The following is a 17,862-nucleotide window of genomic DNA, read 5'->3' as shown; positions in this document are numbered from 1 at the left end:
CAATTTTTCAGACGATCAAATGAATGCATAAATAATAACAATTGATGAAAATTGACAAATAACTATCGTAAATATCGTATATGCGCATAAAAAGTATACATATATATATATATATATTTAAATTAAATAATATTAAATAAATAATCAACGTGAGCGGTGAGAGGGTTCAGCATTAACTAATACAGGCTATTAGTAAACATAGATGGCATGCAGGATTAAAAAATAATAATAATAATTGTAATGTAAGGCACAAAAATTGGGTTAGAATTCGATTTGCTGCTTAGTTTAGATTTGTTTTTCCCTTTCTTTCTCTTTATCTTCATCCTCTTATGTTTCTTCTTATTTTTTGGCATTTGCTTGTACGTTCTTTAGGGCTTCTGCGTCTGCGACAAAGTTCTAGGCATTCGCAGCCTCCGTCACACGTCGATGCATGACCCTATACTTTTTCTCCAGCACCTTCAGCAGCCGGGTCATCTCCTCGACAATGGCGAACTCCAGCAGCGGATGATTGTGCCTGTGCGCGGGCACCTCATTGGTGGTATCCATGGTGCAATTTTGTATGCCCAGCATATGGGCGGCCACTGACATGTTGTGTTCGAGCTTGACCTCGAAGTTACTGAAGTAATCGTTGTACCAATCATTGGGCAAGAACTTATTGATGTGGCTCATCAGCTGACGGAATTTGCTAAGCGATTCAAATATTTTGTCAAGCTCTACTTCCGGGGACTCACTATCCTCGCCATCGTAGTCACTATTGTTGGCAGCTTCCTTGAGCGGATACTCCAGGTCGAGACTGTGCAGTCTATATTGCCGCTTGGCTTCTTCCATTGAGCTGAAGCCTTTCAACTCCAGCTGTACCGGGAAGAGAACGAACAGATTGGAGAACCAGTTAGCGGACCATGCTCCCTGACTCTGCAACGGATAAGTCTACTCACCCATATCTCCAGCAGACCAATGGTGGCATTACGTGTCCCCTCGCTGACAATTATGGCGTGTGCGGTACTTGCCTCGGTCACATTCATTGCCACCATGCAGTTCACGAATCTATTTGATGGCAGACGATGCTCCTGTCCCGCGGAGCGCAGATGCACGTGATGGCGATGCGGCAGTATCAAGTGTCGACCAGCCACGCGACGAGGCGATGCGATCGAGCTGGGCAGACAGCTGGCGGTCAGTATTATCAGCAGTGCACCAAGTACCCAATAGTTGCCACTAGCTGCAATTAAAAAATTCAGATATAAGTTCAACAACTTGTGACAAATTGTGAATGCATAAACTTAAGCTTAAGACGTCAACCATTATTGATATTAGCTTTGTGTATCGTACGAAAAGCTATATAAAATCTTAACCGGAATCGCATACTATGCAATATTAAAAAAAAACCTATTTGAATTGCAACAGAAATAAGTAAAAAGCAAAGTTCAGCAAGAAATTGTTACTTAGAACAGCTAAAACTTGAAAACCCAAGCAAATGCTTAACGAAGCTTCCATTTCGATTACGCATGAAATACTAACTATTTACACAATACTTTTAATTAAATAACATCTATTGCTTCGCACATATGATAAAACATCATTATTTTCGATCCCATGTCAAAGAAGGAAAACTCGAAAGACGGGACCAGAATTGTTGTTGTTTCCTTTGGAAAACATTCATAATTAATTACTTTATAATGCTTTCAGAACAGCATTATATCGGCAAACCCAGCTGCTTGATCGGATTTGCTGATCAAATTCGGTCAAATATCCTGCAACAGACCCAAAGGACCCGACCAAGATTCGTAAGTATTGAAAATATAAGCAATACAAATATAATACACTTTCCCTCTGTTTGTCCTACTTTGCTCGTCAATTTATTAGCTAGACTAATTGGACGCACATGTTCCAATTGGAATTCGGAAAAGGCAAAACCTGACCTACATAAAAATGGCAACATCGACTGCCCCTGCCCCAACTCTAAGCGAAACCTATGGCAACAAAAGCTGCCGAGACACTTTTACGACGCAGTCCAATAAATAAACTCTCATATCACAAGCACACACACGCACACGCACACACACACACACACATACACAGATAGACGTACATAGCGGGTGAGTAAATCTGATTAGAAAGCAGCACAGTGCTGGATGGGTGAATCACTGTGACTGGCGCTGTGTTTGGATGCAGCGCAACAATTGTTGCAACTATTGCAACTGTTGCAAGTGGCACCACGTGCCGTGGCACAAACTTACATATTAGACTGCAGGGCTGAAGGCTGCATAGACGCTGGCAGGCGACTGTTGCAGTTGTAGTTGCTGCTGTTGTTGGCGCTTCAATTGTTGCTGCAACCGAGACGGTTTCGTGCCGCAGGCAACTGCTGAAGGACACGGGACTAGCGGTGGCAATAGACGAGCTGTGCTCGTTTCTGGCTTGTATTTGGCTAATACGCCGCGTTACGAAGCCGCCGCATGTGCTTAGCTTTGTTGTCATTGTTGTTGCTGCTGTTGCTAACGTTGCTGTTGCTGTTGTTGCCTTGGGCATTTTATGCACACACACACAGTATTAAGAAATATCCGCACGGATTCGCGAGTACTTGAACTATTGGCGAGTCTACTTGTGTTATTGGATTGTGTATTGTTTTTCTTGTTACAGTTGCTGTTGGACTGGAGTGGACGGGGCACCCGGCACAAGTTAACTCTTCAAGATCTGTTACTTATTTAATATTTCGTGGCGCGCGCAGCATATAAATAACGTGCGAGAGCCGCTGCCCGAACGCAAAGCTCGAAACACACACGAAAGCATCTTGGGCAACAACAAAAATAACCACAACAACAACAACAACAAGAACAGCAACATCAACGGCGACAAGTGACGACAACAAGTGATGACGACAATTTGGGCGAACTGTAATTACCAGCCAATCATATGTAAGCAAAGCGACCACACATACACGCGCGCAGACTTGCGGCCAGCAAAAAACAATACACGACGAATCCAGCCGAGAGGCCGTTGTTCGCTTAGCACACGAGTGGGGCACACTCACCCACACACAAATACAAGCACACAGGCGCAGTGCGCCAAAACAGACAGAGCGAGGGCGAGAGCGAGTGAGAGTAAATGTGAGTGCGAGTGTGGAGTGTGGAGTGCGGCGAGTGTGAGCACGCGCTTGTAAGTGTGAGTGCGAGTGAGAGTGTGAGTGTGAGTGTGAGTGTGAGTAAGAAAGCAGGCAAGCAAGCAGCGTCGTCGCAGACTACACGACGCGATGTCCGGCTGCTGCCAGCCGCAACTTTTAAGCAGCGACTGCGACTGCGATTGCGACTGTTATTCACGACACACACACACACACACACATACGCGACATACAGGGCAAGCGTGGCGGGCGAATGAGAGAGACGGAGAGAACGTGTATGTATGTATGTACTCGACGCATCGCCTGCCCGACTTTGACTTGCCCGCCCTGACTGCGGCTCTATTCTTGGCACGCGACAGCAAAAGCTTAAGCGCTGGCAGAGGGCTATGCTTAAGGTTAAATCTTAAGCAAGACGCTGTTGACGTCGCTGTCGCCTCAAGGTGACTCAACAGCGCCACAGTGCCACAGCTGCTGTTGTTGCTTAGTTTCTTCCTTTTCTTTAGGAGGGTTTTAATTTATGCGCACACTTCATGTCCCAAAACGGATGTGACATTGCATTTTGCAATGTTTTTGCCGCATGTTGATTTCTTTGATTCTTAGTTAGTTAGCCTGTTGTATTTATTATTGTTGTTGTTGTTGTTGTTGTTGCTGTCGCTGCTGCTTGCGGCATAACATTCTAGCCTCTTTGCTGCACTTCCGTACTTCCGTACATCCGTTCAGCTATTTACCTGCGTTTGTTTAAAACGTGTCTGTTTTGCCCCCCTCTTACCACTCCCACATGCTCTCGCTCTCGATTTCTCTTCATATTGGCAATTTTGTCTACAATTTTTTTTTTTAAATAACGTTTGTTTTTGACTAAGTGTATGTTAAATTTCGTAAAATGTTTAATAAACTTGATCGAATACTAACGCGTATTTTCCATTTCCATTAACCTAAGCCAGACGCCGGACACATTTGTTTTTGCAGGCCAAAAACACAAGCAACATTTTAACATATTACTGTTGCTTTACATATTATATGCATTGTATATTTGACATGTACACATATGCAGATACATCTGTACACACATACACAGGTAAACCATATAGGTGTTCAGTGAATTATTTGTACATTCATCTTTAATTTACATTTTTTTCGCACTCATTCCATACTCTTGGTTATTGTTATTATGTTTATGTTGTTATTGTTGTTGTTGTTTTTTTGCCGCTATTTATTGCTTATGCATTGCCTTCAGCCGCTTTGGCATTTCCGATCCGCGCGGTCTTACTGTGCGTGCAAACTGCAAACCAAACAACAGTCGGCAATTGGCAAACGCCAATATTGAGATATGTATGTAAATTGTGCATGAAGAAGAACAAAGAGAGAGAGAAGACAATACCAGCTGCATAGTATAAGAGACTCGTAGCCCGGCAACCGGCGTTTCAATTTAATTTCACTCCAATCGACTCTTCTATAAAATGTTACTTCATATTACTCATACGCACAGCCGGAGCAGAAGCCATCGCCCTTTGCAACTCCGAGCTCGCTCGCGGAACTCTCTTGTCCGAGGATCAGTTGATGGACCTGGCTTTTCACAAGGAATGAAGTATATAAATTTACTGTAACTAACAATATCGAGATACGTGTATTTGTATAAATAAATTCTCTCACGAATAAAGAATGCCAATACTGTTACTAAAAATTAATGTTTAAAATAATAACAGAGCACAGATAAACTTGCAACATTTTATACTACATAAGTAGTAAATAAATATAAACATATCTTTAAGCACACTATGTTTAATCATTAACTCGGATGAATAAATTTGTTCTCAAACCAAGAACCAACAACCAAGACGGGAGTGATCGACTAGGAGGTACCCTCAATTGAGTATCGATCTCTTTTAATAATGATTCCAGCTTCTTTCTTTGTGTTTGCTTCTATTTCCCTCAGACCCTCATTATGGGAAATACTTTCTTGAATAGCTTCGTTTCTTATTGCCCGTTCTTATTGAACATTTCAGAGCATAAACATGTCAAACGCTTGTTAACACCAAAAGGACACGAGTGTATTTCCAAAAATCCCATTTTTAGAAGAAAGCATGGAGATATCAAATAAGTGTTCCCAGTCTGACTATACTACGTTCGGAGTTGGCTAGATATGACATAGTTATGTTTTTAAAATTTTTAAAATAAAAATCTATTTCAGATTCAAAGTAATTGTCCACAAAGTGTGAAAACTTAACCGAAAATGTCTTGGTTTTTTTTTGTTATATTGAATTTTGGCTCACTTATTTTCCAAAATATATATTCGAGGGTAACCTCTACGTAAACTAGTTAATATCAGAAATTCTTTCAGTATATAGCTCTCAAAAAGAGAATACATATATTAATAATATAAAAGAAAAAAACAAATCATGCGGAATAAGCACGATTATAATTTGTACTTTTCATTGCCAGCTTGCAGATGAAGCACCTGCTTATTATCTGAAAAATATGCCATAAAATGGCCGAGAAGCTGTGCATTTTCTTTGCTATTTTTGGTTCGTGTGTATGACTAGCAAGAGCCGGCGCTGTTATTTACCCACGACAGCTACTTCTGACCCTACCCCTAAACACCAAACCCCAAGCCCGCACTCCCTGCGCACCGCTTTCTTCCGTGAGGTATCGCTAGCTTAGTTACGGCAATGACATTGCACAAACTGCGGCTGCTAATTTTCGCACATGCGGTGTGAAACGCCAACGACATCAACTTATCTCACTCCCCAGTTTATCTATACTTTTAGCTGCATATGTGTGTATCTGTGTATAGTCGGTTGTTGTGGCCCAAAGAAGTTGCCAGCTGATGCTGAAAGCTTTTTAGGGGGTGCTCTTCACAGCGAGTGTTACTTATTTAGAAATGACCTGTACATTGCGTAGTGACGTCTCCGAAATTTCATCTTACATCCGCCTATCATAATAATTACAATTTATGAATGAATGACGGCGATCATCTATGAAGGGGAATAGTAGCAGCAAGCGCTTCATTCATTGAATCGTTCCCGCTCACGTTCCCGATCCCGATCCTGTTCCGGCTAACTTTCTGATTAATCTCATTGCCAATGAACTATAAATCATGTTATGGTTTTTCAGCATTAGTCATGTTGGTTGCGTATGTGTCTCAGATATTATGTGTAAGTGGCTTAATGTGTTCACTTTCAAAAACAATCCAAATACCCAGGCTGATAACGGAAAGCTGACCCTTAAGTCTTATCTGATAACATATTCTTTGCAATCTGACAAGATATTTGCACGATGCGATATAATCGATAAGTATATCATCAGCAAATGCAAAAAGTGATCTTATCAATGATTGCGAGGGCTTATCGGCGATCAGTGTTGGTAAATGGAAAACAAATTAAGGTTGCACTGTGCGACATAATTGATGAGAATATCATCAGCAATTAAATATATGCATGTGATCATATCATTGGCTTGTGACGGGTTATCAAGTTTGATCAGCGAACAGTGTTGGTAAATGGGAAAGAAATCTTGATGATCTCTAAACAAAAGTTGCATCTAGCTCAAATGGTTTTTGACAAAATTATATGCCTCATTCTCAAACCCGTTTTATATTCTATTCTATTCTAACAGCTTTGTTAAATATATATATAGTTATATTCTGATCTAATCAAATATTGGGAAAAGTTTTATTGTAATCAAATCAAGTAATTTTATACATTTGGCATTCTAGTGTCCAAAAGATTTATGTCCACTTTCTCAGAATGTTTATATACATAAATATGACAACTATGTGTGTACGTATTTAAATAGGCTTAACCATCGATATTCCGTATTAAAGAAGAGTTTCACGCGTGGGCACGGACATCAAGAGCTCAGACCCAGCAAGTTGTTATAAATTACATTTGCTTAAATACATATTTATTTATTTAATTAATTTATCTTTCATACTGATATATCTGAAACTATTGCCAGCATATGGTCGAAGGCTTAAGAGTATTGACACAAAGAAAATTAACACAAATTTTAACCAAGCAGCTTCAACTATTTGTATACCGCTGCAGAGGATATTATAATTTTGTCCGACCCCATAGAGTATATATATTCTTGATCAGCATCAGCAGTCAAGTCGATATAGTCATGTTCCTTTGTGCTTATGCAAGCTAGTCTCTCAGTTGCGAAGCCATTGCTAATTTCAATTTCCATCATGAAAACGTGTTTCGGCGATTTGGGAAATTTCAGCTATAACTGTTTTAATTTTAAGGAAAAAAGTTGTATGCCAGTTATTTGTTTGTCTTTCGATCGATTTCAAACTCATTTACAAAGACCATTATGGGAATTTATTTTAAGCAGATCGGGTTATATATGCTATATAGATAAGGTTCTTGTAGGCAACCTTTTTCATTTGTGAAAATATTTGTAACAAACTTGGCCCTAAATATTTTTTTCATACTCCTCACACTTGAGCAAAATCTTATCAGCCACGGTTGAAAGGAAGATTTTTGTATGGAAATGTTTTCTTTCCTTACCTTGTCTTATCAATATAAACCCTTCTAATTTATGCATGCCACAGGAACAATCTTTCGAAAACTAAATGTATCCTCAAGGATAATTCAACTTTGGCAGCAATTAATTATGCTATAAATATTTGATAATAAAACTCGTTATCGATTCAATAAAAGTGCAAATTAATTGACAGCAATTTCCTTGCAGGTGAATAAAAAACTAAATAAAATATATCTTAAATTGTTTGATTAACTGAGCACCTTTGGTTGCATTTCCGTTTTCATCTATGTGCTTTGCTGTTCCTGTTGTTAGTTTTTATTTTTATAAGCAGTCAATTCAGTTGATTTCTTATCAGCCCCTTTGACTGTGTGTCAATGACAGAGCGTCGAGTCAATGTGTTGGCGTTGGCGTTGACGTTGATGTTGACTTTGAGGCTGACGTTGCGCTTGTGTGTTTTATAATTTGAGCTGAAGAGGCTAACTACTGTAGGCGGATGCTGCCCAGGCCGGTGATCAATCGGCCAATTCTAGCGAGAGCTACTTGTGTTGGCCCAAGCCCCAGCAGGAGGAGGGCGTGCGGGGCTAACACTAAACGGTCAGTTGGCTTTTAGCAAACAAGCAACAACGGCCCCAAATCCAACCAGCTGACGGCCAGAGACACACGTAGCTTGTGCATCACCTGCCAAAATCATGGCACGAAAATAAAACTCCAATTCAATTGATGCGCCATGTGGAAATACCCCAAAAGCAAAGCTCCCGCTCAGAGCTCAAACAGCGGATCTCTCGGTCCCGGCTCGTCTCGACCAGCTCGATAAGCTCGACTAACTGACCACAGACAAGCCAGGCGGCAAAGCTGCTGACTGGCAGCTGGTAGCTGGTAGCTGGCAGCTGGCAGCAGACAGCCGGCGGTCGATAGGTTCCAGCTCAGGGAAATCACCGAGCGAGAAACTCAAAGCTCAATATTTGTTTTTGCGTTTAGTTGTTATACCCTGTAGCCCAAGCGAGAAATGGCAAGTTGTATCAAACTAATATAAATCTAATGCCTGAATTTATCAGTATTTATTTATGTTTTTCATTTTCCCTTATATCAAGCAAACGTTCCGCAACTAAGAGAAACTTCCAACTTAAAGGTGATTTTCTTAAATGTGAGCTAACGTTTTGTTGTAGATTTTGTAGCACAAATTATAATAAATGTTGTGCGTTAACCTTGGATGAGTTAACATATTCAAATAAGATTTATATGTAACGCATTTCCTATAAAACATAGCGCAGTTCAAATGTGAACGAAATGGGGAAATTTGTATGACAAATCGAAATTGAAATCGGTATAAACCAATTGGATGATTCTGTGTGCTCAGTAGTTGCATCCACATTCATGCATATTGCTCTATATAGTAAATATTGTGCCATACATTTTCTAAAGTCAGCAACTAAGTGAATCAGACATCAGCCATGAATCATGCTCTGCAAGTGAGCAAAGTGTATTGACTTTTGTTTGTAAACACACATAAGAGTTTAATAGAAAAATCATTGTGAATTATGTTTTTTCTTTACCCTGCCCAATGGCGAACATAATGGGTATTTGATAGTGTATACCCGCCTACTGCCCGGATTGGATTCGCCGAGCGACTCTTCGTCATCAGCAACATCATATGTAGGTATGTAGGTATCATTAAACAGCAACTGACACACTCAATTGTTTGCCGATGGCATTAGGAATGGGGGCTTGGGAAGTACTTTCCCATATGTGACGTTGCCAAAATACGAATTAAAGCCGAACAATTGTTATGTGCCACACGAGCCTCATATAGTCGAGCCCATCTCTGGCGGGATGAAGACAGCTTTTATTTTTGGAACTAGCTCTAGCCGGGTACATCGTTCGCTACGGATATTATGGCCAGCCATGGGGAACCCGAGCTGTTTACACCGCAAACATATTTGCTGGTAAAGGGAAATAAAATAGACGGCATCGCACCAAAGCGATCCGAGAGAGCGAGAATTTAACGCTATTTTTACTGGTTGGTTATTTTTTTCGTTTTCTTTTTCTTTTCATGTTATGACGCATTTTTGAGTTCATGAAATTGCTCGCGTATGTAATATTAACTTATTCTGGCATATTACGCATACGCCACGCTGTACTTAAAGCCAGTAAAAGTTCAGGTTAAATTACCTTACAAAACGGCACGCCGATCGGTTTGGGCTGAGATGTGCTTGCTGGAATTGAGAAGTAAACATATCGATTTTGAGTTAGCTAATCAACTGAGTAAAGCAGTCGGGCACAAAATGATTAATGGCAATGTCAGCTATTAAGTGAGTTAGTCTAGCTTGAATGCTGACTACAAATTCATTCATCTTTCATTTTGTGCACAAATGCAGATGCTACACGACGAGACTTAATCAAATATTTACTGTGCTGCAACGAAGCTCTCATGACATTGTCAATGCTAAGCTAGCTAAGCAATGCCGAACATTAAATACCCTTGCTGATCACATTTATTGCAAATCTGTTTTAAAAATATCTTGAATGCATTTATTTGAAAATAAAAATAATAATTCAAACGAAAAAGAAATTAAACAAAATTTTATGAAATTATTCTAAATAATAAGTATGGGATCTTAAATCCGTCCAATTATGTTGACACAGATATTAGTATATTATAAAGCATATAGACAAATTGTTGAGAGTCGTAAAATATATGACTGTGAGACTATAAGATGACTAGAGAACAAACAAAAACAAGTAAGACGTTCTAGTCAGGAGCTCCCGACTAGGGGATACCCTGAACCCTATTCTTCCAACATTAAATGCATATATATATTCTATTTTAGAAGCAACATATCATGTTTTCTGACTCTAGCTCTTATTATTTACCAAACTTGTCCCATCTAAAATTTCAAGTCTATAGCTCTTATATGTTCTGAGATCCTTGCGTTCATACATACGGACGGACGGACGGACAGATAGACGGACATGGCTAGATCGACTAGGCCATTGATGCTGATCAAGGATATATATACTTTATGGGGTCGGAGATACTTTGTCTGTCTGTTACATATATTTGGATTTTGCACAAATACAATATACCCTTATAACCATTTTTAATGGGTTCAGGGTATAAAAATCATCGAAAAATTGGATTTCCTATTTTTTTATGCCAATCGATATAACTGATCCTTACGAGTCAAAAATGGTATGAAATTGCAAAATCGGACATTACTTGACGGAAATATTCCAAAAAATTATCAAAAAGGTTGAATTTACAAACGAATCGGTTTTTTGTCAACAACATTTTTTTAACCCATCGATGATTAATTTGTTTGAATGCCAATTGATGGTAGGGATCCGTACGCATTCAAAAATGTATAACATTTTAAAATCAGACATTATTTACCCGAGATATTAAAAAAAAATTATCGAAAAAGTTTCGGTTTTCACACCGACCTCGATTTTGAAAAAAATCGCGATGATTTGGAAGGTCATATCTCCGCGCGGAGCTGTAATCCGAGATATTATGTCGCTTTGGAACGTCGTATCTCCGCGCAGGGTTATGTCGTTTTGGAACGTCATGTCTTCGCGCGGAGCTATTTCCCGAGATATTATGTCGTTTTAGAACGTCATAGCTCCGCGCGGAGCTGCAACCCGAGATATTATGTCGTTTTGGAACGTCATATCTCCGCCCGGACCTATTTCCCGAGATATTATGTTGTTTTGGAACGTCATATCTCCGCACGGGGTTATGTCGTTTTGGAACGTCATATCTCCGCGCGGGGTTATGTCGTTTTGGAACGTCATATCTCCGCGCGGAATTATGTCGTTTTGGAACGTCATATCTCCGCGCGGAGCTGTAACCCGAGATATTATGTCGTTTTGGAACGTCATATCTCTGCGCGGACCTATTTCCCGAGATATTATGTTGTTTTGGAACGTCATATCTCTGCACGGGGTTATGTCGTTTTGGAACGTCATATCTCCGCGCGGGGTTATGTCGTTTTGGAACGTCATATCTCCGCGCGGAATTATGTCGTTTTGGAATGTCATATCTCCGCGCGGAGCTGTAACCCGAGATATTATGTCGTTTTGGAACGTCATATCTCCCCGCGAACCTATTACCCGAGATATTATGTCGTTTTGGAACGTCATATCTCCGCGCGGGGTTATGTCGTTTTGGAACGTCATATCTCCGCGCGGACCTATTTCCCGAGATATTATGTCGTTTTGGAACGTCATATCTCCGCGCGGACCTATTTCCCGAGATATTATGTCGTTTTGGAACGTCAAATCTCCGCGCGGGGTTATGTCGTTTTGGAACGTCATGTCTCAGCGCGGACCTATTTCCCGAGATATTATGTCGTTTTGGAACGTCATATCTCCGCGCGGAGCTATTTCCCGAGATATTATGTCGTTTTGGAACGTCATATCTCCGCGCGGGGTTATGTCGTTTTGGAACGTCATATCTCCGCGCGGACCTATTTCCCGAGATATTATGTCGTTTTGGAACGTCATATCTCCCCGCGAAACTATTACCCGAGATATTATGTCGTTTTGGAACGTCATATCTCCCCGCGGAGCTGTAACCCGAGATATTATGTCGTTTTGGAACGTCATATCTCCGCGCGGAGCTATTTCCCGAGATATTATGTCGTTTTGGAACGTCATATCTCCGCGCGGAGTTATGTCGTTTTGGAACGTCATATCTCCGCGCGGACCTATTTCCCGAGATATTATGTCGTTTTGGAACGTCATATCTCCGCGCGGAGCTATTTCCCGAGATATTATGTCGTTTTGGAACGTCATATCTCCGCGCGGAGCTATTACCCGAGATATTATGTCGTTTTGGAACGTCATATCTCCGCGCGGGGTTATGTCGTTTTCGAACGTCATATCTCCGCGCGGACCTATTTCCCGAGATATTATGTCGTTTTGGAACGTCATATCTCCGCGCGGACCTATTTCCCGAGATATTATGTCGTTTTGGAACGTCATATCTCCGCGCGGAGTTATGTCGTTTTGGAACGTCATATCTCCGCGCGGACCTATTTCCCGAGATATTATGTCGTTTTGGAACGTCATATCTCCGCGCGGAGCTGTAACCCGAGATATTATGTCGTTTTGGAACGTCATATCTCCCCGCGTAACTATTACCCGAGATATTATGTCGTTTTGGAACGTCATATCTCCGCGCGGGGTTATGTCGTTTTGGAACGTCATATCTCCGCGCGGACCTATTTCCCGAGATATTATGTCGTTTTGGAACGTCATATCTCCGCGCGGAGCTATTTCCCGAGATATTATGTCGTTTTGGAACGTCATATCTCCGCGCGGATCTATTTCCCGAGATATTATGTCGTTTTGGAACGTCAAATCTCCGCGCGGGGTTATGTCGTTTTGGAACGTCATGTCTCCGCGCGGACCTATTTCCCGAGATATTATGTCGTTTTGGAACGTCATATCTCCGCGCGGAGCTATTACCCGAGATATTATGTCGTTTTGGAACGTCATATCTCCGCGCGGGGTTATGTCGTTTTGGAACGTCATATCTCCGCGCGGACCTATTTCCCGAGATATTATGTCGTTTTGGAACGTCATATCTCCCCGCGTAACTATTACCCGAGATATTATTTCGTTTTGGAACGTCATATCTCCGCGCGGAGCTGTAACCCGAGATATTATGTCGTTTTGGAACGTCATATCTCCGCGCGGAGCTGTAACCCGAGATATTATGTCGTTTTGGAACGTCATATCTCCGCGCGGGCTTATGTCGTTTTGGAACGTCATATCTCCGCGCGGAGCTTTTACCCGAGATATTATGTCGTTTTGGAACGTCATATCTCCCCGCGTAACTATTACCCGAGATATTATTTCGTTTTGGAACGTCATATCTCCGCGCGGGGTTATGTCGTTTTGGAACGTCATATCTCCGCGCGGACCTATTTCCCGAGATATTATTTCGTTTTGGAACGTCATATCTCCGCGCGGAGCTGTAACCCGAGATATTATGTCGTTTTGGAACGTCATATCTCCCCACGTAACTATTACCCGAGATATTATGTCGTTTTGGAACGTCATATCTCCGCGCGGGGTTATGTCGTTTTGGAACGTCATATCTCCGCGCGGACCTATTTCCCGAGATATTATGTCGTTTTGGAACGTCATATCTCCCCGCGAAACTATTACCCGAGATATTATGTCGTTTTGGAACGTCATATCTCCGCGCGGAGTTATGTCGTTTTGGAACATCATATCTCCGCGCGGATCTATTATCCGAGATATTATGTCGTTTTGGAACGTCATATCTCCGCGCGGAGCTATTATCCGTGATATTATGTCGTTTTGGAACGTCATATCTCCACGCGGACCTATTATCCGTGATATTATGTCGTTTTGGAACGCCATATCTCCGCGCGGACCTATTTCCCGAGATATTATGTCGTTTTGGAACGTCATATCTCCGCGCGGAGCTATTTCCCGAGATATTATGTCGTTTTGGAACGTCATATCTCCGCGCGGAGTTATGTCGTTTTGGAACGTCATATCTCCGCGCGGAGCTATTTCCCGAGATATTATGTCGTTTTGGAACGTCATGTCTCCGCGCGGAGTTATGTCGTTTTGGAACGTCATATCTCCGCGCGGAGCCATTTCCCGAGATATTATGTCGTTTTGGAACGTCATATCTCCACGCGGAGCTATTACCCGAGATATTATGTCGTTTTGGAACGTCATATCTCCGCGCGGAGCTAGTATCCGAGATATTAAAAGTAAATCATCGAAAAAGTTTCCGTTTTCGCACTAACCCCTTGCCATTTTGTCGATTTGGGTCAAAATTTTGAATGAAGCACTTATGATAAAAAAAAGAACTTACATAGCAAAATAGAAAAAAGTCGCAATAACCATGCTATTAAAACGCGAAGCAGACGCGCATGAATGTGTGTTTGTACATACAGAAATTCTTAAAGAAATTCATGAATTCTATTCAATTGCGCAGTTGCATATAACTTTGGTTTTTTTTTAACCGATCTTTATGAAATTTTCTACACTATATCTTATTGAATCATATAATATTTGTGTATACTGAAAAAGTCAATTGCATTTAAATTTATGGGGTCGGAGATGCTTCCTTCTGCCTGTTACATACATTTGGATTTTGCACAAATATAATATACCCTTATACCAATTTTAAATGGGTTCAGGGTATAAAAACCGCAATCTGCGACACGCCAAAGATTAAATACCCTTGCAGACTTGAACTGCTTTTCTACGAATGCTTTATTTCTGATCCAATAGGAGGCATATAATAAAATATTACGATTGGAAACGGCTAAATAGATATGTGTGGAGAAAAGTAAGCCTCGTAATAGGTCGAGCATTCTTGGAAAACAGATCTATTTTTCATAGCCAAACTCATTTTTCAACCGATGCTTCTTTAAAACAAGTAGTTTGATGTTGATAAGACTTTGCTCACATGAATGAAGAATGATAATGTCTACTTAAGATATCTTGAGAACGAAAAAATGTTCAACAAAAACATCATTTTCGATCGATCGTTCCTATGGCAGCTATTTGATATTGTGAGAGCCTAGCTTACATGGAAGCAGACATAGCTATGCCGACTCTTGGAAGAGAACCTCAATCCGGTCGAATACTCTTCTTATTGACTTATCTTATCTTCTTATTTCCTTTTATCGACATTACCTGTAAAAGCTTCTTTGAACTTCTGAACTTCTTTCCAATTAAAATAACTTAACGGTTTATAACGGAATTTTGCGACCCCATTTGGTGCCCATGGCAAAGTCCGAAAAAGTTTATGCTGCATACTTCTGTGTGCCAGCTGAAAAAACTATCATGTGAGCTTTGGTAGAAAAATCGGCTAAAAACGGAATACACGTTGTTTGCTTGAACATTTAGCTTTTGAGTGTTGTGCGGCGAGACAGACATAACTCATTGATTTTCAGATATCTAGGATCAACCCAATTCAAACGTAAAACGACCATTAGATTTATTTTCTTAAGTCTATAAAAAATTTACTAGATGCGTGTTTCATGGGCTAAAAATTAACAATAACTTTTCATAAAGCTAAAATTGGCCAAGTCCGTTTACTTGTGTTGTATTATGTTGCGTTTGTTTTCTTCTGCCAAGCTTAACTTTGATAACTGCGCTCGCTACGCTGTAATTGAAAAGATACGATGTTTTTTAACATTGCCCTACTCTGCGATTCTCAAGAATTCTAGTATGTCTTACAAATCCGTGTACGATTTCCTAACCAAATATACATACTTCATATTGCACTATTATTTAAAAAAAAGCTATTTTATGGCATTGCCCCACTCTGTGATTCTTACGAATTCTAGTAAGCTTGACAGAGTTTCATGTTAAAATTATAAGTGCTATATTAAAATGTTTTCTTGGTAATCTAATACATTTTATCTCTGCCATAACCTGACTATTATATACTCTGCTGTATCCTCTATCTCTGTCTCTTTCCTTCGCTCTCTATCTCTTTTTGTCAAGATAGTTTTATTCTCTTTCTTATCTTCTGCCCCGACTTTTTGTACCCTTAACTGTCTGTTTATATAAAAATCTGTCCCTCTTCTGCTAATAGATTGCAATGAATACATACAAAAGGTATTAAAGTTTCCCACTTTGGGTTATTTTATTGTTACTGCGATAATTACATGTAGGTGGTTGCACATGCAATATATATATATATATATACATATGTGGAAAAACATATACAAACAAAAATTTGTGTGCATTTCTGGTCAATTGCTCTGAATGAATACGCTCTACGGCCTCTTGTCACGCAGCTCATTTGTTTAGGTTTTTTTTTATTGGTTAATTTGAAGAATGTGGGAAAAAGCTCGGAGCCCAACGCCTAAAGCTTTTATGAGTAACAATTCGAATCAATTTTTTATATGCATGAGAATTCTCAATAGCTTGTTGCTCCGCACAGACTTTGATATACACTAGGTAAGAGCGAACTCTGTAAAAATTTGGATGAAAGCCTCTAACATAGTTAGGTCTTTTTCTTTTTTCATTAATTAACAACTTTGTTTTAAATATTGAACATTCTTCGAATTGTTAACATGACAGAATGATGTGACTTGAGATGATCTAAATATGCCATTACTCCTACTAGGTGAGGTGGGTCATTCCATGAAACGTACACGTTAACATGTTCTCAATTCAGCTGAAATATCGAACTCACATTTTGTTTTATCATTGGCGTTAGTGGCTGTACGAACATTTGTATTTTCGTATCTTATCTCTGGAAGTTCTTTATAGTTTGAAAATGATGATGAAAAAAAAAACATTCACTGTTCTCGATGTCAGGCAGCGCACTATTAATACAGGTATGATAATAGCAGAAACCACGTAAAGTAAGGTAACGCTTCAAAGTCCAGCCCGAAGTCGACGTTCAGTGTTGTAAAGCGCTCTTATGCACAACTTGTCATTTGATATCAAATATTTTTAGGAAACATACGTAAATATATTTGAATATATGTCATCTTTGCTGGTGTCCATATTTTGAGGCGCAGTGTTAAATATGACAATGATCAAATGAGCTGTACATGTTATCCAAGCTTTTTACCAAGATCCAAAATTTGATATATATATTCTATATAAGACGTATTGCTCGAAAACTTTAAGATATATTGGCAAGTTCCATAAGCTTATGTATACTATATTTTATAAAGGAAGACTCGCACGATTAAGCAAAGATATATCTGCAAATAGTATTTAATCTTCGGCGTATCGTAGATAGCCCTTTCGTCAAGTTTTTTTTTTTTTTGCTAACTTTTTTCGCTGGCTAACATTTTCTGGAACGCCACCGCATGATGTGCTCTTCTCATTTGAATATGTTTTGAGCATGTGCGTACAGCTTTCGCTCTGAGCGGACGCCGCCTGCTTGCAGACTCACCTTTGCTGACAGCTGTTTTAAACACAATACAATCGATTTGAGATCGCGCAACACACACACACGGAGCGAAAAAAAAAATACCACGTTTGACAAGAACACGAGAGCCAAATTTTTTTTTCTTTTGTTTTTTTGTTATCAAATTATTGTAAATGATTTGTAGCTGGGACAAAAAGGAAGCAATTTCAATTGACTTAAACAAATTTCGTAGCTAGCGAGCCTCTGGGAATGTGCGACCGACAATGACAAGCGACTGAACCGAACTAAAAACGCATAAAGCGGTGCCTACGAGGTGGCTTCTAAGAGGGTCACAGACCAACGACAAACTAACAGCGGTAAAGTAAATCGAAAC

The 17,862-nt window shown here is 40.1% G+C and overlaps 1 protein-coding gene across 2 annotated transcripts; it reads right to left on the bottom strand.

Annotated features, from left to right (window-relative positions):
* Positions 1 to 17,793, bottom strand: LOC6632001 (uncharacterized). 2 transcript variants are annotated; one of them, XM_002055057.4, is made up of 4 exons: positions 17,514 to 17,793; positions 9,767 to 9,810; positions 936 to 1,216; positions 1 to 852 (listed from the first exon to the last, which is right to left on the bottom strand). In XM_002055057.4, the coding sequence occupies exons 3-4, from the start codon at positions 1,029 to 1,031 to the stop codon at positions 397 to 399; spliced, it is 552 nt and encodes a 183-aa protein (XP_002055093.2). In that variant the 5' UTR covers positions 1,032 to 1,216; positions 9,767 to 9,810; positions 17,514 to 17,793; the 3' UTR covers positions 1 to 396. The 2 variants fall into 2 exon arrangements, with proteins under 2 accessions (XP_002055093.2, XP_015026497.1); XM_015171011.3 differs by lacking the exon at positions 9,767 to 9,810.
* Positions 17,794 to 17,862: the final 69 nt, after the last annotated feature.

The sequence above is a fragment of the Drosophila virilis genome, chromosome X (assembly GCF_030788295.1).
Source record: "Drosophila virilis strain 15010-1051.87 chromosome X, Dvir_AGI_RSII-ME, whole genome shotgun sequence".
NCBI lineage: Eukaryota > Metazoa > Arthropoda > Insecta > Diptera > Drosophilidae > Drosophila > Drosophila virilis.
The sequence above is the reverse complement of the archived record's forward strand: the minus strand, read 5'-3'. Positions and strand labels throughout refer to the sequence as shown.